This window comes from Pelodiscus sinensis, chromosome 1, assembly GCF_049634645.1.
Source record: "Pelodiscus sinensis isolate JC-2024 chromosome 1, ASM4963464v1, whole genome shotgun sequence".
In the NCBI taxonomy this organism is placed as follows: Eukaryota; Metazoa; Chordata; order Testudines; family Trionychidae; genus Pelodiscus; species Pelodiscus sinensis.
The window spans coordinates 161286472-161309774 of record NC_134711.1 but is presented as its reverse complement, the minus strand read 5'-3'; the positions used below and the strand labels follow the sequence as shown (position 1 = coordinate 161309774).

At 42.2% G+C, this 23303-nt stretch overlaps 1 protein-coding gene across 7 annotated transcripts in view; it reads left to right on the top strand.

The window, feature by feature from the left end:
* DCAF6 (DDB1 and CUL4 associated factor 6) overlaps positions 1-23303 on the top strand; it is a 156182-nt gene that overhangs the window by 80884 nt on the left and 51995 nt on the right. The window contains exons 12-13 of one of the 7 annotated variants that reach the window (XM_075909075.1): positions 16754-16837; positions 17267-17327. The exons of the other annotated variants lie outside the window; for them this stretch is intronic. Of the exons in view, the coding sequence (XP_075765190.1) occupies positions 16754-16837; positions 17267-17327 (145 nt within the window). The remainder of the gene's footprint in view (positions 1-16753; positions 16838-17266; positions 17328-23303) is intronic. 7 annotated transcript variants of the gene reach the window in all.

Sequence of the window (23303 nt, the reverse complement as noted above, 5' to 3'; positions counted from 1 at the left end):
GCTTTTACGCTGTACTCAATTTAAATATGTCTCTAATAAAAGGCTGCTGTAGCTTGCTTTTAAATTTATCAAATATCTTAAAATAGACAAAGTGATGCAAAACTGGAGTGAGAGGGTATCGAATGGCAGATCAATAAGTATGATGGATATAAAAATACTAATAATTTTTAATAGACATAAAGAATTGAAAACATCTCTCTTATGAGTTCTCTCAGGAATCACATACGCATGTGCAACTTGTACCACTCATTTATTTGGGGGAATATTAGGATTTTGGCATAAACCATAATGACTTGCTACCTATTAGGGATGTGAATTTGTACCTATGTACATGGTTAACCAATGAGCCTAAACTATTCATTTAATCTTTACAGTGACATGCAATCCCCCCACCCCATGCTGCTGCCTCTGTATCAGACCTCTGCCCTGGAGCTGCTGCCTCTCTCAAAGGCAGCAGTGAGAGGGGGCAGACGGGGGCTGGTACACATGTGGAGCTTGCTCCCCACACATACCGGCTCCTGCTGAGCGGGCTGCCACCTGCCTTTGTGCTTCTCCCTTCCACAAAGGCAGCAGCGGGGAAGGGTGGAGATGTAGCTCTGTGAGCACCAACTCCTGCCTACGGACCCCCTCCCCCCGCATGTAAATATGTAGCTGCTGAAAATTTCAGCGGTTACACATTTACCGAAATTAACACATTTTTACATCCTTACTATCTGTTCACCCAATCTTGTCTCAAATTCTCAATCCTAAAAGTAATAATAGAAGTTAAAAGTAGTTATGAGTAGGGGTTCAACAGAAATGTTATAATTGTGTACCTTGTGCAGCATTAATTTTGCCAGTCCTGAATCATAAATGCTTAACACATTTAAAGTTCTTACTATACTGTATTTTTGCACAGACTTTCTTTTTTTAGGGCCAAATTATGTCACCCTTGTTCACCTTTTGGGCCAAGTTGTCGCCCTTGTTCCCTTTGTCAGTAGTTCCACTGAAGGGTTACACAATCTGGTCTTTAGCTGTAGGATTGTGGTGTCCAACACGCTAACCACTAGCTACCTGTGGCCATTTAGCCGGTTGTGTCGGGCTAGTTGGCTCTCAAAATTATTTACATTTTCAGAATAATGGGGCTAGTTTGCTATAGCAGTAGCCATTATAATGGCTACTGCTTCAGAACTGGTTGGATACCATGGCTTTAGCATTTGCTTAGTATATGGATTACTGGCATCAAAATATCAAACGCAAAACCAGGGTTTCATGAAAGGCCGCTGACTGTCATGTATAAGGCTGCATGTCTATCATGAAGGTCACAGGAATCATGGATTCCATGACTTTCCCTGATCTCTGTGACTTCTGCAGTGACCAGTGGTTCTGGGACTGCCCATGAAGGTCAGTCAGCACCAGGGCCAAATATGCTTGCTGCTGTTGGGGCAGTTAGGGTGTGGGACAGAGTCCAAGGCTGTAGCGGGGGGTAAGCTGCAGTGTGGAGCCTACCTCAGGGGAACTCCCCAGAAGCAGCCAGCATATCCCTGCAGCTCCTGGGGGAAGAGAAGGCCATGTGCTCTGTGTGCTGTGCCTTCCCCTGCCTGGAGTCATCTCCTCTGCAACTCCCATTGGCTGTGGTTCCTATCCAATGGGAGCTGCAGAGCCAGAGCAGCGCATGGAGTCACCCCACCTTCCCTCCCTCTAGGAGCTGCACAGATATGCCAGGTACTTCTGGGGAGCTGCACAGTCAGGTAGGGAGTCTCCCAGCCATTCCTGCCCACTCCCAGCACTGGCATGAATCCCAAGCCATATGCACCCTTTCCCCCAACACCAGCAAAGGTCCCAGGTCAACCTCCCAACACCCATGGCTCCCCAGCCCAAGTTTTATTTAGGGATATATAGTACAAGTCATGGACAGGTCACAGGCAATGAATTTTTGTTTGCTTTCCATGACTTTTACTAAAAATACCTCTGACTTAAACATAGTCTTACTCATACACACAACTGTATATGATGCCAGGTCACATGGAAAAGTTTATGAACCCCTTGTCTCCTTGTGTGTTGATTAGAGCATGGATTAGTACAGGGATGGGCAATAATTTTTGATAGGCGTCCACTCCATCCATCCAAGGGCCGCACTCTTCCATGATATTAATAGAGGAGGTGTGAGGTCTAGGATGGAGGTTGCATGCAGAAGGGAGCTTGGAGTAAGGGATTTTGGTGCAGGAGGGCCTGTGAGATCTGGGAAGGAGTTTGGGTGAAGGAGGCAGTTGTAACCTGGGGCATAGGGTTGGGGTTATGGCCTAGGGCAGGAGAGAGTTGTGACCTGGGGGCAGGAGACGGGTGTAGGAGGAGGTGCAGGGGTTTGTGACCTAGGCAGGGGATTGCAGTGCAAGGGTTTGGGTTGTGGCCTAGGGCAGGAGGGCATTTTGATCTGTGGCAGGGGGTTGGGCTGCTGGATCTGAGAGGTGGTATGGGTGCAGGAGGGGGTGCAGAGGGTTTGGTTTACATGGGTTAGGGGGATAAGATTTGGGGAGGCAGAAGGTTGGGGGAGGGAAAGGCTGTGGTGCCAGAGGTAGGCTCTGGGTGGGAGACTTACCTGTCTTATTCCCAGCCATCAACCCAGCACATTTCTCAGACAGCCTGCCTACCTTGCCTGCCCCCGCACTGGGTTCAGGGGCCACGTGCATCTGTGAATAAGAGCCAGAGGGGAAGGGGAAGTGGTGCTTCACATACTGCCTGTTCTTCAAACAGGCGGCTCCCATTGGTGAGGAACCGGACAATGATATTTTGTTGGAGGGTGGGGGGGCAGCACCTAAAACCTCTCTCCCTTCCCCCGAGCTGAGAAACACAAACAGCCCAGCAGTTGCTTTTCTGAGCAGCGTGTGGGGGTTAGGGCAAGCAGGGAGTCTGCCTGAGGTTCCCTGCTGTGTCCACAGGCCGGATCCAGTCTGTGCCCTATTTTGCCCAGCCCTGGCTTAGTACTTCTATACTGTGATTTTGAATTAGCTATGCAAGCAAGCACAGTGTAGCCTTCTATTCTTTTAGAGTGTTAAAATGTTTTTAACAAGTTACTTCATTTAACTGTTTCACAAGCCTGAACTCCTAATTCATGTAAATGTATGGAACTCTTAACTGAGCCAAATAAAAGGCTATGTTTATAAGAATGCAGGCACCTTTTCTTCCTGAAGAAGCTATTTACCTGCCATATTTCAACTTTCTATTCCTCTTGACCCTTTACCTTCTCCTGTCCTCTTCTCTCCTTCCCTTCCCCCCCCCCCCCCCCCCCCACATTTTTGGCAGTTTTGTAAGTGAAATAGCATTTATTTTCAGTTTTTCATTTTAAAAAAAAATCACTCTTTGAGCAGTGTCTGAGCCTAGAATGCTCACTGTGAAATAAAGGAAGTTATACACTATGGAAAGCAAGATCATAGAGTAGAAACACTTGGACACTGTTAACTCCTGCTATAGCTAATGCTCTAGCTATACTATGTAGGTACAGGTTGAAACACTCTAAACTAGGAATCTTTGATCTAGCAACATCCATGGTCTGGCATGGATCTTGCAGGATGAGAGAATCCTAGTGGAAGGCTAACAGCAGGGAGCCTTGGGTGGCCAGCAGGGCAGCAGGCTGTCTGCAGCAAACTGCTGGTGGGGCTGCCCTCCACAGCTGAGAAACTGGAGTATGACTACCTGGCAGGTGGCCTGGTAAATGAAAACCAGAGTCCTGGTGCGCAGCTGGCTGGTGGGGCCGGGAACCGCAGCAGCTGTCCAGTGGGGTCAGGAACCTCAGCACATGGCTGCCCAGTACAGTCGGCAGGACAGCAGGGCCAGCAGCAGCTGGGGAGCCAGCCAGAAATGACCTTGCCTAGTCGGGCAAAATCCCTCATCCAGGACCAGTCAGATCCTGACAGTGCTGGACAAGGGAGAGCCACTCTGTAACTGAACTTAGCATAGTTGATAGCATTGGAAATTCTTATCCAAGGACAATTTTCAAATGGGCTGGAAGCTGGAGACTCTAGGCCCTGAGGAACTGTGTACATTCTGTGTACATTGCAGCTGACAGTAGTGACTGCCTCCTTAGTGGTGGAAAAAGGCTAGTAGAGCAGAGAAGACAGTGGTAACCACAAAAGCAGTGGTCTGTGATGCTCTGTGACAAGAATTCAATAGCAACTCCTGATTGGAAGCCAGGATAAAGGCAAAAATCTTCTTGGCTGTTGTACTTGTAAAAAGAGAATGCTGGCCATTATTCCTCTAATGGATTGAACATCAAGATTTATTGTCAATGTTTGTCTTTTGGAGTCAAAGACAAAGCTAACATTTATGTTCTTGGTCAATAAATATTTATATCACTTCAGACATGAAGTGTGAGATTTTCAGAAAACTGAGTACTAGCCTACTTTTACTCTCATTGATGTTAATGATCACATTCCTATGGACTTCAATGTAAGAAAAGTTAGGCCAGTACTCCACTTTTGAAATTCCCTTCTCGAGGTTGATATATGTATTAAATTTATCTTGAGTATTTGTGGTGTGTATCAACATTCCTGAAGCTGCACTGCCATAAAACAATTTAGTATATGCAGCATAAGTCAGAAACCATGTGGCTGTTTCCTCTCTATAGCTCCAGCAGAGATGTGGTGTGGCACTGTAAGAACCTGCTCTGCTTTTCCCCCTCCTGCTGTGGCAAGGTTGCATGTTGCTTTGCCTCTTCACTGAGGAAGTGCTTCTGGTATCAGGAATACTTGGGATGTCCCTTTTGAAGGAGCTCAGGTGAGATACCTGGCTGATCTCTATGATGGTCAGTGGAAGACACACCATTACTTGCCTACCTGACAGTTAAATTTAAGGGATGTGGCTGTTGCTACTGCTGAGAGGTAGCCAGGGAGGGAACTGTGGCTAGGGCACCTTTGTGAGAGCACCTGGCAGGAGTGTTTGAAATCCAGGCCTAGGTGTGGTGTGATGCCACTGACTAATGGCCAGGCTCTTGGGATGAAAGGTATAGAGAAAATTCTGGGAACAGGAACCTCTTTGAGAGATTGGAGAGGAGCCACTTCAAGGCAACATCTCCTGCACATTTTACCTATCCCCACCCCTGCATATACATACTCCTCACTGTAAAATAAAAACAAATAAAACGGGGGGAGAGCCAAGCTTTTCCCAAAGGACAAAAATGTAGTGCCCAGTATAGTTTGTAGCAGCAAGATGGAACTTTGGCATGTTATCGCCTAGTTCTTAGTTTCATCTAAATCTTACTACAAATCTTCTGGATTCTTCAGAACTCTGGTTTCGCTTTCCCTATCTCTTCACCTGAATCAACAGGATGTCCTCATCTTCCCACACTTAGACAACTTTCTTATAAAAGGCAGATCTCAGGCAGCTACTGCCAACATGCTCTTCAACACCAGGCAGATCTTCAGCCGTCTGGGCATTCTAATAAATGAGCAAAAATTGACCCTGCTACCCAGACAAGGCATAGAGTGTATTGGGCCCCACCTTTATCTCGCGCTGCACCGATTTTCAACTAAGCGACTTTGTTGACGTATTACTAGCCACTCCTACCATTACAGTTATTACCTTGCTTCCAAGTAATGGGCCACATGGCTGCTACTACCTTCATCATGTAATATGCTCGCCTCTACTTCAGAGCCCTACAACACTGGCTAGTGTCTGTTTACAGGCCTGGTCTCCACCTCTTGCACAAACAGGTCATGCTCCTAAAGAAGGAGCATGGACTCACTCACATGATAGATAATTCCCACCAACCTTCTAACAGGCGTTCCCTTCCACCAGCCCGAACCATTATGCAGATCACCCACAGATGTCCCTTATCAGCTGGGGAGACCATCTTCTTCAACGCACAGTTCAGGGCTGGTGGTCAACACATGAGTCCTCACTACATATCAACCTTCTTGAGCTCAGGGCCGTGAGGAATATGTGCAACCATTTCCTTCCCTTTATCATTGACTAGACTGTTCACATACTTACCGACAGCATGACAACCCTGTTTTACATAAACAGACAAGGAGGAGCCCACTCCCCGTCACTGTCCACCGAAGTGATCCACCTCTGGAATTGGTGCATCCGTCATATCATCACCCTAAAGGCCTCATACTTACCTGGAATAAACAATGTTTGGGCAGGTGCCCTGAGCCTCAATTTCAATTCTGACCACGAATGGGAATTACACCTGGCCATACTCACCTCCATCTTTCACAGCTGGGGAGTCCCTACTATAGACCTCTTTGTGACTCCCAGCAATATCAAGTGTCCTCATTTTTGCTTGAGTGCTGGTCTAGGCAGGGGATCTCATGGCAACGCTTTCCTCATCTGTTGGAATGAGCCACTGCACTATGCCTTCCCATCCATACTGCTCATACCCAGAGTTCTATGCAAAATCCAGATCAATGAGGCTCGTGTCATACTAATAGCACCATCATGGCCCAGACAGACCTGCTTCCCATTTCTGCACATGATGTCTGTGGCCACGTGTGATGGGGCGGACAGAGCCCCATCTTCCACTGGAGGCCGTTCAGCACCTTGGCCAGCAGCGGTGACAGTGGAGAAGGCCTCCAAGCAGGGCAGAAGGGCAGCTGGCCCTGTAGCCAATCATGGTTCAGCAGCCTGGTATATAAGGAGCTGCTGAAAGAAGGTCAGTTAGTTCCTTCGTGGAGCTCAACCTGGCCAGACCTCTGGGCTGGCTGGGAGCATCAGCACCTGGGCCAGCTCCAAGTGGGAGCTGGACCTTTTCAATGAACCAATACTAGATCCTGCAACAGGAGGGTAGCCTGTGGCGGTGTGGAAGAACTCCAGGCAAGGAGGGAACCCTGAACCTCGACCAATTGGACTGTATCTCACCCTGAGTGGGCGAGGTCATTGTTGTGAGCCCTCTTGTAGCCACTAAGGGGCGCTCGCTAATGGAACTGAGCCTGTTACACCACGCCATATCCTCTCCAATCCCATCATGACATCCTATCTCAGGATGGGGCAGATTACTCCACCCCCAACCAGACACATCATCTACACACATGGCTCCTCTCTAGTTCCAAGGTATGGAATCCCTATGTTCAGATCATGTAAAAGCAATCCTCCTACAGAGCAAAAGGCCATCTACCAGGGCTACCTACATGCAAAAATGGAAAAGATTTTCAGCTTGGTGGCACTTGTCCTGTGCAGATCCTCGCACCGCACCACTCCACAGATTCTCGAATATATACATCATCTCAAAACTGGGGGGTCTATCAAATCCTTGCAGCGATATAAAGGTGTTCATATCAGCTCTTCATGAACATATAGACAGCTTATCCATATTTGCACACCCCACAACTAGAAGATTTCTGAAGGGTTTCCAAAATCTTTTTCCTCCTGTTGGGGCGCCTCCCCCTATATGGGATCTAAATCTTGTCTTAGACTGTCTTATGAGGCCCTCTTTCAAACCCTTGACCACTTGCCTACTTCAATTCCTTACAGCCATCACCTCCGCGAGGAGGGTTGGTGAGATAGGGGCTCTCATGGTAGACCCGCCATATGTAATCTTCACTAAGGACAAAGTCATGTTACGCCTATATCCAACATTTTTTACCTAAAGTGTACATGTCCTTCCACATCAACGAACTTACAGTGCTACCAGCGTTCTTTCCGAAGCCTCATGAATCCCTGAGGGATGCCATGCTCCACACACTTGACATACGATGTGCGTTGGCCTTCTATATAGACAGAACACGGTCATTCCATAAATGTTCACGCTTGTTCATATCCATCGCACCACACTCGAAGGACATGCCTATCTCAATGTAACGTATTTCCAAATGGGTCTCATTCTGCATACTACGTTGCCATGCCCTCTGCAACAAGCCCTTGCCAGCTCCTCTGAAAGTGCACTCTGAAGCTGCCCATGCAGCTGCAACCTCCACGGTCTTCCTTACCATTGTACCACTTAAAGACATTTACAGGGCAGCCACCTAGTCCTCACACCATTCTTTAGCTAGGCATTACAGCATTATGCCACCATTGGCTGCTGATTCAGCAATGGCTACGGCGGTGCTATCTACAGCCTCTAAGCAGTGACTCCGATTCCCACCATCCCGTTGGATACTGCTTACTAGTCAGCTTGTGTGGAGCACTCACAGGGACCCGAAGAAGAAAAGGAATTTACTCGTGTTGTGCATCCCCATGGGTGCTTCACAACCCTTCTTTCCTCCCCTCTATTCAGAGTCCTAATTACTCGAATGGAGAAGAAGAACTGAAGGGGGGGAGGGACAAGCTGCACACGCAAGATGCCAAGCTGAGCATAGCGTGAGGCTCCCCTTGTGCATGTGCGGCTCGCAGATGCTGTTTAAAAAAGCTTCACTTCATGGCTCTGGGACATCCCTACAGTTTGCAAAGAGCACCCACGGGTGGGGGCATACCTCAAAGAACAGTTGTTACTGCACAAGGTGAGTAACTCCCTTTTCCTTAACATCTACTGGCCATGTTTCCTATTCAAGTGACTCGTCACACAAAAGATTGTTGCAATCAGTAATGACCTCAAAAAATGGTTCCAAAGGAATTCAAGGCAAGGGCTTCTACGCCTGGTATTTCCTAATCTCAAAGAAGAAAGGGTTTTTTGTCTTATCGTATACCTAATGACACTCGGCAAATACATAGGCAAATACATAGGCAGTCTTAGGTTGATGATGGTAATACTTGCCTCCATCCCAGCTCTCCAAATACATGATTTACAGTTCATGTCTTTTGACTTTCTGAATATATACTCTGAAAACAAATGTATCTAGGCCACAGGATGTACCTCAAATTCACAATAGGGCCCAACTATCTTCTTTCAAATGGTGGTACCTGTGCGTGCACAGTGATCACACAGGTGTTACTTGTGCCTGAGGCAGAAGATTTTTGCTACCAGAGTCTGTTGGTCCTCATCTCTGCCTTTCTCTTCCTCATGCTTTAATCAGTATTATAAGGTGTAATGTGGATCCATTCCCTACCCAGTTCATTTTTATGACTGTGTGGTCTGAGATGAAATCCTTCTTTGACCATGTAGCTCCTCTTCACTGTTTTTCCTGTAAGTATTGTAAAGCTAATTCTTATTAGATCATTTTTAGTGGTGACTTTTATGGTATCTAGGTACTTATGTTGAGGGGGTTTCTCATTCTCTTATAGTGTCTTTTAAGCCCAAATTCCAAGGCTTACAGAATGCTGGTTCTTGATCAGCAGTGAGTATCTGATTTTCTTCTGAGTCCTTGGAGAACGTCATACAGCTTTGAACCCCAGTATTACTTAATCTTTGCAGCTGAATCCTCCAACTTCAGCAGTATAGACTTAGAAAACATCTGATGGATCATGCAATGAAGCCTCAGTTTGACCTTGGCCAGCAGAACTATATGCAACAGGCAGAGATGCTTAGGAGCCTGCCTTCTAGTACTATGACCTCTGACACAGGGTGGGCAAGAATTAAGAGCCAAGGCCTTCTCAGGCTCCGAAAATCAAAAGCTCTTTGATGATTCCATTAGGAGTGAGACCAGCATCAATACCAAAGAAAGAAACACAGAGACAAAGGCAGGATATCTGTTGATATTGATCAGAGAAATTCATAGCAAGCCCCATGCACCAGTGGTACTGCCATGTCCCAAAAAGAGGAATCAGCATGGATAGGTGTCTACACACCAGCTCATATGATACGTAGGGAGAAAAGTCTTCAACCCTTCACAAGTGGAGATAGATATGACTCCCCAGAGGGCATTATTGTTCTTCCGGATCCAGAGTTTCCCATTTTATGCAGTCCTTACTAAATTGATCCTGACTCCATTGGTCCAGGGATGGTATGAAAAGAGAAGCTCATTCCTATTCCCTTCACAGTTCTGATGGCACTACCATTCGAAGTAATGCTTATCTTTTTCTCTTCAGGAGTTGGATGTCACTGAGGGATACAGACACACCCTCCCTCTGAGACGGGATATTAGCAGAGACAGAAGATTCAGAATTTCCTGGGCATCCTCACAGTCTCACAAGAAAAGATACTCTATGCACCAATATTTGATCTAGCTCATAGTCTTGACAGGGAGATCTTATCAGGAGGTATCAAGAACAACTTCATCCATGTTCATTCCCATCACAAGGACTCAGTGTCAACACAGAAAAGTCTGTTTTAGTTCTTACACATGGTGTATAGTTTACTGGAGCAACTTTGGCGCCTCTCATCATCAAAACATAACTCCCTGACAACAGATTTCAATCCATAAAGAATCTGGCTACTCAGGTCAGACAGACCCTACATACGTTGGTTCATTAAGACCTTATCCTCTTATGTTGCATGGCCTCCTGCACTTATGTGATGCTCTTTGCAAAACTAGATCTCTGTTTCAAATAGGGTTCATTTATGCCTGTCTGTATATCAAGCAGGCAAAACATGTAAATGTTAGTCACCCTCCTTCCCAAAGTGCGAGATTCTCAGTGTATGTGGAATCCCCTTTCACTTCTCCTGAGAACTTCAGTTACAGATGTTCCTTTGTTGGGGCACCCATGTCAATGAGCATACGCCAAAACTAACATGGACTCTGTAGGAAACCAGGATGCACATAAGTCTTAGAACTGAGGGCAGTCCAAGAGGCTTGCAAACAAGTCCTTCCACAGATACAGGTCAACACATTCAAGCAAACAACATACCTTTGGTATCACCATCATGGTAGCATATCTCCTCTCCTTAAAGATGTTAGGTCTGTCCTTTATCTACCTGAGGACACACTTAGAAGCTCTCAACATCTGATTTAAATTGGATTTTTTTAAAATTTAAACCAGAATTTTTTATTTTGTTTAAATACATTTTTTCTTTTTATGAAACTGTTTAAAATGAAAACAAATGGTTAGTACAATACGTTATGATCTAAATTTACTATAATCTCTTAAAACATTTTGCTCATATGCTCATTCCATGAACCTCTATAACTTAAGAGTTAAAGGTTGCTTTTTCTATATAAGGCTAGAACTGGGAGAGGGAAACTATATTTTCAGTCAAGCTTTATAAAGATGGCACAATAGGTCATGTACTGTGTTAAGGGTTTGCTTTGTTTAATAATATCAATTTTAGATGCTAGTCTGTGGGATTAATTGAATTCCTGTTACTGTCCTAATGTAGCATGACATACATAATGAACATGCAATTAGTTATCTAGAAAATAAGCAATATATTATTTTCTAACATACTAAAACTGAGCAATTAATAATCTGAAATGTTAAACTGTACAATTGCTTAAATAAACACATAAAGTTATAATGCACCCTCCGAGGTAGGAAAAAGATGCACTAAATCTAGCATAAAGGTTCTATTTAGTTGTAAATCAAGATGATTTAATGGCTTACAAAATCTTTCTTTAGAAAATAACTAAAGTACAAACGGAAAAGTTGATTAAAATCCGTTATTTAACTTGAGGCTTTCTACTTGGGAATTTAAATTACCTTTATTTGAATCATTCTAGCCTGTTGGGCATTTGAAATTAAAATTATCAGTCCAGGATATTTCTTGAACTTGAATCTTTTTTTGCTTCAGTTTCTTTGTGTTTTTTCCACATTAAGTTATTTTGATCTGATTGGGACGTCTCTTACCTCCTGAAGGCAACAGCTATATATTTTTAATACTTCTGAGTGGACATGTAATCTCTTGATATCTTGGCATTTCAGGGCACTGGTAGGAGGAAGAGAAGTTAATCAATCATTTCACACCTTCAGAAAATAATTTGATCTATAAAGGGGCAGAGGTCTGAGGTGTGGGAAGTGATTTCATTTAACAGGACTGCTCGTATGCACTATTTTTGCTTTTAATTATAAATTGTAAGACTGACACAATTTCTGATATTATTCCTTCTCTTCTCCCTCAGAACTCACTTTTGATTGTTCTAGCAAAGCAATAGACTTCATTCCTGCAGTGTTCTTTTCACACAATAAGCATCTTTGTCTTGTTAGGTCATGACTGGGATGAGGCAGTATATTCAGTTTTCTTTTTTACATCGTCTTCTTCCAGGTTCTTACAGTAGTAGAAGCCCAACTTGTGTTATAGCTTGTGACTACAGAAACATTGCTTTCATATACAAAAACAATCTTCTATTCTTGCTGATCCATCAGTTGAAGTGCTGTGTGATTGGTATTTCCAAAGCAGAATGTGCTACCCCTATTTAAAATGTTTTTAGCCTTTATCCATTTTTATGCAGTAAAGAATGTTTACTAGATAAGTTCCTGGAGGTTAGGTCCATCATACCTTATTAGCCAGGATGGGTAGGAATGGTGTCCCTAGCCTCTGTTTGTCAACAGAGGCTGGAAATCGATGACAGGAGAGGGATCACTTGATTCCCTGTTCTGTTCACTCTGTTGGGCATCTGGCATTGGTCACTATTGGAAGACAAGATACTGGGTTAGAAGGACCTTTGGTCTGACTCTGTATGGCCATTCTTATGCTCTTATTATTCTGTAGAGGGTCAAAGCCAGGAATCCTTCAGCCCCTGGAGAAAGCACCAGTGTTAGACCTATACAGATTGATTTGGTGTCCTTTGCTATAATATCTAGATGCTATACAAAATTTTAGCAGGTACACCTGCATTCTCCACAATCATCTTCTTTCGAATGTCGTGTTCAGCGCTGTATTTCTTCGTCAAACTCTCCAGCCAGTGAACAGAGACACTGGTTAGATTATGGATATCCTCCAGTGAGCCAATACATTTTTGTGTTGAATAGTGATAGAAATGTAGCTGTGTTAGTCTGGTGTAGCTGAAACAAAAAACAGGACTATGTAGCACTTTAAAGACTAACAAGATGGTTTATTAGGTGATGAGCTTTCGTGGGCCAGACCCACTTCCTCATATCAAATAGTGGCAATTTTCTTCCACTATTTGATCTGAGGAAGTGGGTCTGGCCCACGAAATCTCATCACCTAATAAACCATCTTGTTAGTCTTTAAAGTGCTACATAGTCCTGTTTTTTATTTTTGTGTTGGGCATTCTTCAACAATGTGGTGCATAGTTTGTGGACTGCCACAATCACAAAGTGGAGATGGCAACAAAGTCCACTTATGCAGTAGATAACCGCACTTGCCCTGACCAGTCCTAAGCTGGTTTAGAACACGCCAGAGTCTCTGGGGAAGATCGAAACCTTTCTGCTCAGTGGTGGGATCCAACACAAAATGTTCGTTTGGGATGTCTACTTGCTGCCATTTAGCTCGCCATAGTTCCATAACGTTGGCCGTGACTTCCTTTGCTTGATGCCACGGGGGCTTGCAGGATTTTAGATACAATGTTGGAAGCTGATCAAGGTATTTCTGGATGAGAAGAGGTTGGGTGCTGTGGTTGGTACTTTGGTATAGTCTGCATTCCTGCACCCGTTGACAAATGCTTGGTAGGGCGATGTTTGCCAGCAGCAATAACCATACTATGGCAGTGGACTTTAAAGTTCCTGTTATCAGTCACATGGCACTGTTCACTTGAGTGTTGACTAGCTTTGTATGGGTGCTTTCTGACCACACAGGAGAGCAATATTCAGCAACAGAGTACACCAGGGTTATTGTTGAGCCCCTCAGGGTATGTGCTCCAGCTCCCCAACTGGTTGTGGTGAGTTTTTTTTAGGAGGTTGATCCTTGGCTTTAGTTTCTCCTTTGTTCCAGGTGGCGTCAGAAGGAGAACGTGTGGTCAAGTGTTACACCTAGGTATTTGGGATGAGGCTTGTAGGCAATCTTTTTCCCCACAAAAAGCAACATCAAGTTTTGCAGTGGCATTACGGTTATCTAGATGAAAAGCTGTAACCACAGTTTTGTCTGGATTCGGTTTGAGCTGCCACTTCTATAGTTAGTTGGATATGATCAATAGGTCAGATGTTAGCATCTGGCTGACAGTTTTGAGAGATTGCGATTGTGCAGCCAGTGCAATATTATCTGCGTAAATAAACATTGAAGAGCTAGTTTTTGGGATGTCACTGAGATAGATGTTGAATAACGATAGTGCCAGTACGGAGCCCTGAGGGAGACCGTTGTTCAGTGTTCGGAATCTGTTGTTGAGGTTCACACGAAACTGGCGGTTGCCAAGCATTGCTGTCAACAGCCAAAGCATCTGTTGGCACTGAATCAACCTCGATAATTTACATAGTAGTCCCTTGCGCCACACTGTGTCATATGCAGCTGACAGATCGACAAGAACTGTCCTGGTCTTCGTTTTTGCCTGGTAGCTAGCTTCAGTTGTGGTTGAGGGCCAACACCTGGATGCACATACTTCTGGCTGGCCTGAATCCAGCCTGATCTTTTGATAACCCAGCCTCTGTGGTGGCAGACAAACAAGCCAGCAGTGCTCCTCCATCACTTTGCTGGAAAGGAGCGCTATTGGTCTGTAGCTTGAGGCACTATCCGGTGGTTTTCTATTCTTAAGTATTGTGATCACCTTTGCTTGTTTCCAATCTGTGGGAAGGCAGCTTGTTTGGTGGATAGACGTAAAGAGTGCAGCCAGCCAGTTCCTCCCCTTCATTCCTAAGTACTTCAGAAACTTGGGGAGTATCCCGTCCGCACCAGCAGCTTTCTTGTTCTTTGTAGCCACTAATACTATTTTAATTTTTTCTTCTGTATGTGGAGCAGAGAAAGTGCTGGAGTCTGGGCATCGCTGGAAGTTTTGGGTGTACTCCCTTTCGATCTCTCGCCTGCTCTCTTTGTCTGACGACATCTTTGATGTTTTGAGGAGATAGGAAGCAATTTGGTTGTCAGTTACTGCTGATGGTCGTAGCTTTGGTGGCATGTCTGCTCCCAAATGATGAAGCAAGGCCCGCATGTTCCTGCTGGAATATGTGAAGTTTAACCCCTTCACTGTTTCCTTCCATCTTTCCAGGCACTCTTTGTCCATCTGTTGTAAGAGCTCTGTGGCTTGCTCAGCAGTGTCAGTCTTTTCCTATTGCTTTAGTACTTCTTCTGTGATGGATGACCGTGAAGGTGTGTACTTTGTGAAAACCACATGGGATATTTTTCTTTGCCACTTTCTTGATAAGTCCCTTAAAGCACTGGTAGTTTTTGGGTGATGGCTCTATCCAGTGGATGCAATCTTCAACTGCTTTACTGAAACCTTCCCAGTTGGTCTTGCAGAAGTTCCATTGTGATCTTGGAAGTGCTTCGATGACAGGGATTTCCAGGCCAATTCGATGAACCGTAGGGCAATGTTGACTATGTGGGAATGGCTCAAGCACAGTCTTTGTAGTAGCGAGCGGTAGTCCTTGGCAATCTTCAGTGACAAAGGACAAGTCTGGATTGTGCATTGTTCTAACACGCAGAGAGGAATGTTGCTGGCTGTTTAGAATCAGAGCGGCTGCTGCTGAAGCCCTGTTCATCAGCTATTCGCCTACCCTGTCATTGGTATGTAAACCCCAATCAATATGGTGGCTGTTATACAGCACTCTACAGTGGTGACTTTGAGTCAGACTAGGAAGTGCTGAATTTGGCCATTCTGAATTAAGTGGCTTGTATACATTTGTGATGGTGAGCACTCCAACCTGGATGGCTGTGAATGCCGCTCCTCTTGTTTCTTTGCTAAATTAAAGGTGTTCTTGCTTTGGTGAATTGTATTTGGAAGGTAGAATGCACTGATGTTGAGACTCATTTTCAGTTGAGATCTAAGCTATCATTTAAATCTAGGGGACAGATTCTCTGATCTGACCAAGCTGTGTTTGGTGCAAGACTGGGGACACAAGTGGGCAAAAATGCCTTTTGAGACCTTTTTATTTTCCCTTGACCCAGGGACTATTCTGTACCAGTGTGCTGTGAAGCTATCCATAGCCCAGAAGGGAGCTGGGTGTCAACCTGGTGAAAGGGATGATCTGACTATGCCATCTATGGCAGGAGCTAGAAGGAGAATGCCATCTGAGGGATTCTTCTTCACAGAGTTTATGGTAGAGCTGTTGGTTTAAGCAAGGTTTATAATTGCAGTACAAAACAGCCAAGCCATAATAGTGACTCTGGTCTAGATCTGCAGGGATGAGCCACCTAACTGAGGTTAGACCATCACATTTCCTCACATCCACTAAACAGGATTTAAATATCATAATAAGAAGTCCCCATAAGCATACCACAAATCAGTTTGAGACACAGGATATTTAATCCCTTGTAAACATACAGTGAATCAATTTGCAAAAGAAGACTAACAAAGGGAATAACTGCCTAGTCATCATTGCTATGTCAAATATTTAACTAATTCATGTGCATCACCTGGTATTAGGGATGTCACAGAAATAGATCTGTTTTTTAGAGATGACCAAGGGAAATCGCTTTTAGAGAAGATGTTTTGCGTGGGTAGTCTGTATCTCACTGTGCACATTGAAAGTGATAACTACTAACTGATACTGTCCAACAGGAAAAAAAATCTCTTTTGTGATCCTATTCTATTATAAATTGAAGCTTCATGTAAGTCTTCTTGTCATGGTGATGTTTGATAACTGAGAATTTAGTCTCAACTCAGGTTATAGCAGTCAAGAGTCTGCAGAGCCATTGAATTGTCCGGTATATGGACTGAAAATGTTTTTGTGCTTTTAGCATTGAAAGACCATATTTTAAAAAAACCCACTTTCTATCTGGAAACCCTTTTCAGCTCTTAAATTTTATGATATGTATTTTTTTAAAAAATTGCGAATTCCTAAAACCATATTTGAAGATACTGGTCTAATGTTGTATGTTGTGTTGAAGTGCAAAATTATTTGAGATATCTATGAATTTTTTAGATCACATTTATTCTTATTAGACTGAGAGGGATATACCTTCTCTCTTTAATTTAAGATGCAATTGAGTTTGTTTGTGGGAACATGGAATTTAGAAGTCATAACTCTTCAAGTGATGTTCCTGGCACAATAGAAGTTCTAGGTATCTATTATAGTTCACCATCTTGATTTAAGCTCAATTATCTGATTCCCAACTAGCATTGCCTTGAAAAAGCTGATAAATATATTGAAATCCTTGTAACAATAAGTCTCTTGGTATAATTAATTATAGTATAGGTTAACATGCCTGAAATTGGATGGGAAGAACACAGCTTGTTTGATATCTTGTAAGCATATTTTAGGGAAAATATTAAACCCTCACCTACATGAATGTGTCATGGTCTAAAGCATGTGGCTTTGCTCCTGTGGCACAGATAGAAAATGCATTATGAAGTACTAGCCACTTAAGAAATAAGTCTAAATGCTTTCTTACATTGCTCTCTTATTTATTTTAAACTAACATATGATCATGACATTGCGATGCAGTTTTTTGCTGCTTATATTTTAAGTTGAAATCTCATTTTCATTTCAGATTCTCCTTCTGTGGTTAACAAACAGCTTGGATCCATGTCACTTGATAAGCAACAGGATGCGTGTGATAGGAAATATACTATACCCAGCCATAGTTGAATTAAATGCACATAAGACTTCCTTATTAATTTCAGTTCATGATGATAAACATGCTGTTCATCTTCATAAACTAGAATTCCTTAAGCAGACCTGCATTGGAAATCCAATAATATTCAGTTAAAATTATATCCTCTGCAAAATTATTGCAGCTGTATTATTTAAAAATCTTCCCTAGCTACCAATTTGATGTATTTCACATAAGTCATACCCTACTCTGATTCACTCTAAGTGAATTGATTAAAAAAAAAAAGTTTTAAAATACAAAGTGAAATTGCAAATCAGTTTTTAAACTGGTGTTTACAGATAATAGACTCCTCTTTGCTCATTAAGGGGAGTTTCCTTTTGAATGAAACTTATTTTTAACCAGATAAAACTGAAGTAGCCTGACTTATGCAAGGGATATGTGCAGATGCTGAGGAAGAAAAATCCATCCAGTTCGGGGCTGGGGCAGTGGGCTGCACTGTAGCACTCATCTGCTATCTCTGCCTGTTGGTTGATAGATATAATTTGTGTGCCATTTTTGCTGAGTCTTAAAATCAACTTACTTCTGTTATCAGTGGTCCCATACCCCTGCTAAATATGTCCACAGAGCCACGAGTTTTTCTTCATTGGTCTTTGCCCACCAACTTGGGATGCAGATCTGTTTCATTATTGTGCAGACTTCTGGGCTTGGGCAGGAGCTTAAGTTCTGTGATCTTCCTTCTCTGAAGAGTGAGCCTTCGAAGATTTGGTTTCTTATCTCAGACCTTAAATCTTTAAAACGTGACTAGAATTTTCAGAAGGAGATTTATCTGTTCCAGTCTTAGCTGAACCCAAAAGTGTTAAGTTGATAACAAAAATGAAAACTTGAATCTTCAAGACACTTTAGTCTCAAAAATCAGGCAAGGTTTTGAAATTTCCTTCTTCTCATTCCAAGCTGGTTTGCTTGCCCTCAGAATTGCCTTGCATTTTGGAACAGGTAATAACATAAATGGAATAGAACTAAACGTTGTAATAGTTGCATTCTTCCATAGTGTTTATGCTGTTGTGCTGAAGTGTGGAGATTCTCTTACACAATTAGTTGTTTTTATATGCAGTAGCAATATATATATTTGTTTATTTAGAGCTTAATGGTAAAATTACTTTATGAATGCTTATTAAAGACTAAGACATTCCTACTATGATCTGCAGGGGACCACTAGAAGAAAGAGTGAATGTTACTGTAACTGGTGGATTAGGAATCTGGCTGAGGAAATAGTTTGTTAAAGGATTTATCTCCTATCAGATGGTCAACAGAATAAAAAGTTGACTATATTCTGTATCCATATCATCATTCATATCTCTTAAGTTAAACAACATCAGACTGGATCAGTATTTTGATGGGAAATGTCCAAACAGATGATAGCTAATAGAGGATGTTGTTGATGCTTCGGTATGCGGTACTTTCCCTCTGCTTTTGTTAGCTTGCTGTTTCGGCAGGACGTGCTTTTGGCGTTACCATCTTTTATGTCCACTTTTGGTCTCTAAAGATTTCATAGTATTTCTCATGCTTTTATAATCCCACTTATTCTAGCTAAATCCCTGTGTGGAATGTAACTACTGTTGACCTGTGTTTAATCATGAAATTTCAAATAAAACATGATTTTCTCATTTAGTGTTTACATTAGCACTGGCTGCAATTCAATAATAGATGTCCATTGTTTAATGATAATAGAGATGGCCCATGAAAGCTTATCACCTAATAAACCATCTTGTTAGTCTTTAAAGTGCTACATAGTTCTGTTTTTTGTTTCATTGTTTAATGGTGACATTTGTTTCTTTAAACCATTGCCTGTATTGGAAGGTGTGGAGAGTTGAGGGAGGGCCACAGACTTTTTTTGTTGCAATATGCTTTGGAGACTGTGGGCTTGCAGAGGCCTTATGTTCCATCTTTAAGGTGTATGTGTGTGCACATTCATCCCTGGTGTTTGTGCTACTCCAGCGCTGCCGGCCACTTCAGCCAGTGAGAGTAGAAGCGGGCAGAACCATAATCTTACCCAATCCTTAGTCAGTTTTGAGCACTAAGATCCCCAGGCTCTTGAAGATCAGTTTAAATATTGTGCCTGACCCATTTTCAGAGCATTAGGAAAACTTTGTGCTGCTTCTGTAAAATTCAGTATAGTCTATTAAACACTACATGTACTATAGGACAAAGAAATTGTATAACTTGGACTATGGAATGGTTGCTGGTGTTCTCAAAAAGTCCATGGAACGAATCCTGAAGATTCTTTTAGGGTTTTTACTTAGCTCTTACTTGGGCTTTTTATAGACTGGTATTTTCAGGGTTTCCACCATTGCTTCTCAAATCAACTGGTGATTGTGATTTTGTTGTTGTGAGCCTCAGTATCAAATTCATTCCTGTCCCCTAAAATTGATTACATTTTTACCCTCCCAGTTAAAATGAGATATCTTTTAAGTATTTCTTGCATATGTATTTTGACACTACTGTGCACTACTGACACTACTTTTGGGAAGTTATAATTGGGTTAAGTGCAGAATGGAGTGAGATGAAGCAAGAGATGTAGAAAGGACTTCAGAATTCTCAGGGTGTGGGAGTGTGAATGATTATTAAAATATGTTGCTGAATGAATTCTTTTTTCTGAATGAATAAACAATTTTACATGTTCAGTAAAAGTTTTGCTGATTACTTTTAATTTACACAAAAACTGAGATGCCTCCTAGCGGGCACCAGAATGAAGTCCTTAGTCTCTAACTTCCAGCCAGGCCGTATGTGATGTGGTAACATGTTGCTGTACTGTTAGTATTACACAGCAAAATCTGGAACTTTTGTGAACTTGTTTTGCATGGATAGTTTTCTTAGCAAATCAGTAGATTGGTGTAATTTCTCTTTACATGATTGAGGAAAATACTTGAATTCCAAATCTGTCTAATGACAAATGGAGATAAAGTTCTTTTTTCATTAAAATGAAATAAAGAATGGACATTGTCCTGTAATATTTCTTTATGGCAAAGCACAATATGAAATGATAGTCATCATAACAGAGGACTGCTATCCTTACAGGCTTGTTTTTCAAGTAGATTATAAGGAATTGGGAACAATTTAGCAGTATTGGTTTGCTACTTGCTACCTTCATAACTACCTACTATCCTGTCTCTTAGGGGCTTGTGAATAGGCTAATAGTTCTGGAGATGTAGGTTCTTTGTTTAATCACGGAACATGTACAACTTCCCTAAAATGAGAATTTTAGAAGGAAGAAAGCCAGTAAATGGCTACATAAAGTTTACCACTACAATAGCACCTCAGGAATAGAACTTGTTCATAACTCTGGAAAAAAAATGAATGGTTATTTTTTCAGAAGTTTTAAAACTGCACATTGACTTAATACAGCTTTGAAACTTTAGACGGTGAAGAAGAAAAATGTTGCCCCCCCCCCTTTTTTTAGTAGTTTTCATTAACACAGTGCTATACTGTGTTTACTCTTTGTTTATTTGTATCTGCTGTTGCCAGGGTGCATACTTCCGGTTCCAAAAGGTGTGTGATTGCCTGTCTGTTCATAACTCTGGTGTTTGTAACTTTGAGATTCTACTGTATTTTTGTGGCTATGACTTTATTCTGAGCATTTACTAAATTCAGATTTTTCAAAATCTGTTAGCCATTCTCATTGCTCTCTTGATTTATTTAAAGGAATACTCATATGTTTTCAATCTTGAACTACTACTAGCAAACAGTCAGAGAGACCTACCTTGCAATATCCTGGGATGGTTTGTGATGTTTAAAGCCAGAAGAAACCATTATGTTAATCTAGTCTGACCTTCAAAATATAGACCATAGAATTTCACCCAGTGGTATACAACAATATATTTGGTGGTGGCTTTGTGAGTCAGTGATGCTGACTATTTTTGCACTGAGAGACACATCCCAAAGAAATGTCACGGTATTGCACTGTAATTATTTTATTACACCATTCAAGACAATATCTCTTCTTTTCATTCCTATCCCAGTGCTGAAGAGGGAAAATCTCCCTTTTCTGGTTGGTTTGAATGGGAAATGGGGAAGGATTCCACAAGCTTCTTTTCTGTCCCCTTCTCATGAAGAGGAGCTTCATACGCTATTTTGACTTGCGCAGTGCTATCTGCTTGTACCATAAAGATACTCACATTTTTTGATACCGTGGTGACAGCTTGCCATGAACTCAAGGATAGCACCTATGTACATACTTTTCAACCAAATATTGTAAATGGACACAACCACAGTGTTTTTCTGGACTCTTAACATCGTTGCTGCTGAAATTAACCTATTAAAAAAACTGCTGCATTTGATCAGTTTTCTCCTCACTTCATGCTGACAGGTTGTATTTTAGAGCAGCCATGAGCTGCACTGTGCATAACCTTTGTGCAGCAGTTACCAGAGATCATGTACTGTATAATAGTTCAATGTGTTATCAGGAATAGGACACATTTTCACAGAAAATTATCTTAATTTTAGCTTTGTTTTTGTACATTATAACTTACACTTTTAAAAAAATCCTATTTGTACTTAATATTATTTAAATTCTTCAGACCGGATGACACTAGCTCTGGTAACTTGAGTGTTTTCCATCAGTCAACATTGCACTCACACAAATGTTCAGGGTCAAATTATTCTTGCAGATATATTAGTTTATGGTTTCTGTGAACTTTAAAGGAAGTTTTATATATGTACTCAGTGGAAGAATCATGACCCTTATTTCTGTGAGACAGGGGTGGGGAACCTTTTTTGGATCGGGGCCACTGACTCTCACACAAAAATCAATCCGTGAAAAGCAAGACAAACCTTCACTAACATGGCCTGTGACTGAGGAGAAAAATTCCCCACATTCTCCTCACACACCAGAGCTTGGGAGGCTCAGGCTAGTAGATTCTGTGTGCTCTGGCCCCGTGGGGGAGCATTGGGGGTTGGAGCACACAGAATCTACTACTCCTTTAAATAAATCGAGAGAGCACCATTGCGGGGGGAGGGGCAGCAAACTTGGCATCAACTGGCCCCCGGCCTGAGGTTCCCTACCCCTGCTGTAAGCCATCTCTTCTAGGGGAGCTGTGTGTGTTTGAATATATACTTATAGTAGATTACATGGATATAGAATGATTCTCAGGTCCTTACTATAGAATGGCCATGCAACATTGTCCATTGTAGTTTTAAACTAGAAATTTAAAACAGAAATTCACACTGGAAAAGCAATAGGAGATACTCTACTTTAACTTCTTATTTAAAATTGTGAATGATAAGCATTTTTCTAGGCAACACAAGTAAGGTTTTATCACTGGTAAAGCTGTTGTAGTCATGATCACATTTCTGTGCTTTGTAAACCAAGCAAAACCTGACTAACATGACTGTCCATATGCCTGTGAAGTAAAAAGATTAGACTATATTTGATACTAACAAGCAGCTAGGGCCTATGAGTTCTATTTACAACTTGATAATTAACACATTATGTGACTTGGAGAAAGTCGCTAAGCCTCCCTGTTTCATCATACCCACTTACAAAACAAGAATATTGGGACTTTGCTACCTCTGTGGGGCTGTGATGTTCAATTACTTTTGCACATCAGAGTTCTTTGAGCTCCTCAGATGAAAGACACCAGTGTACAATTATCAAACAAAGGTCAACTGCTGTTGGATGTCTTGATTAGCTTCAAGTAGTCTTTGTTTGGCTAGCCAGGGAACAGGAACTTGCTGATCCTGAGACTGATATCTTTGCTTTCCACTACTTTTATACCCTTTTGTTCTGAGTCTAAGTATCCAAAGTCCTACTCACAAAATGACCAAATCATGGGGGAAGGAACTCAAGTCAAAATGGTGGCAAAACAGGTTAAAGAATATTTGGATAAGCTAGGTGAGTTCAACTCAGCAGACTGTCAAATAACTGAAGCAATTTTGGTACTATTACCAGTTAGTTATCTTTGGTTATCTTTTGTAGCTA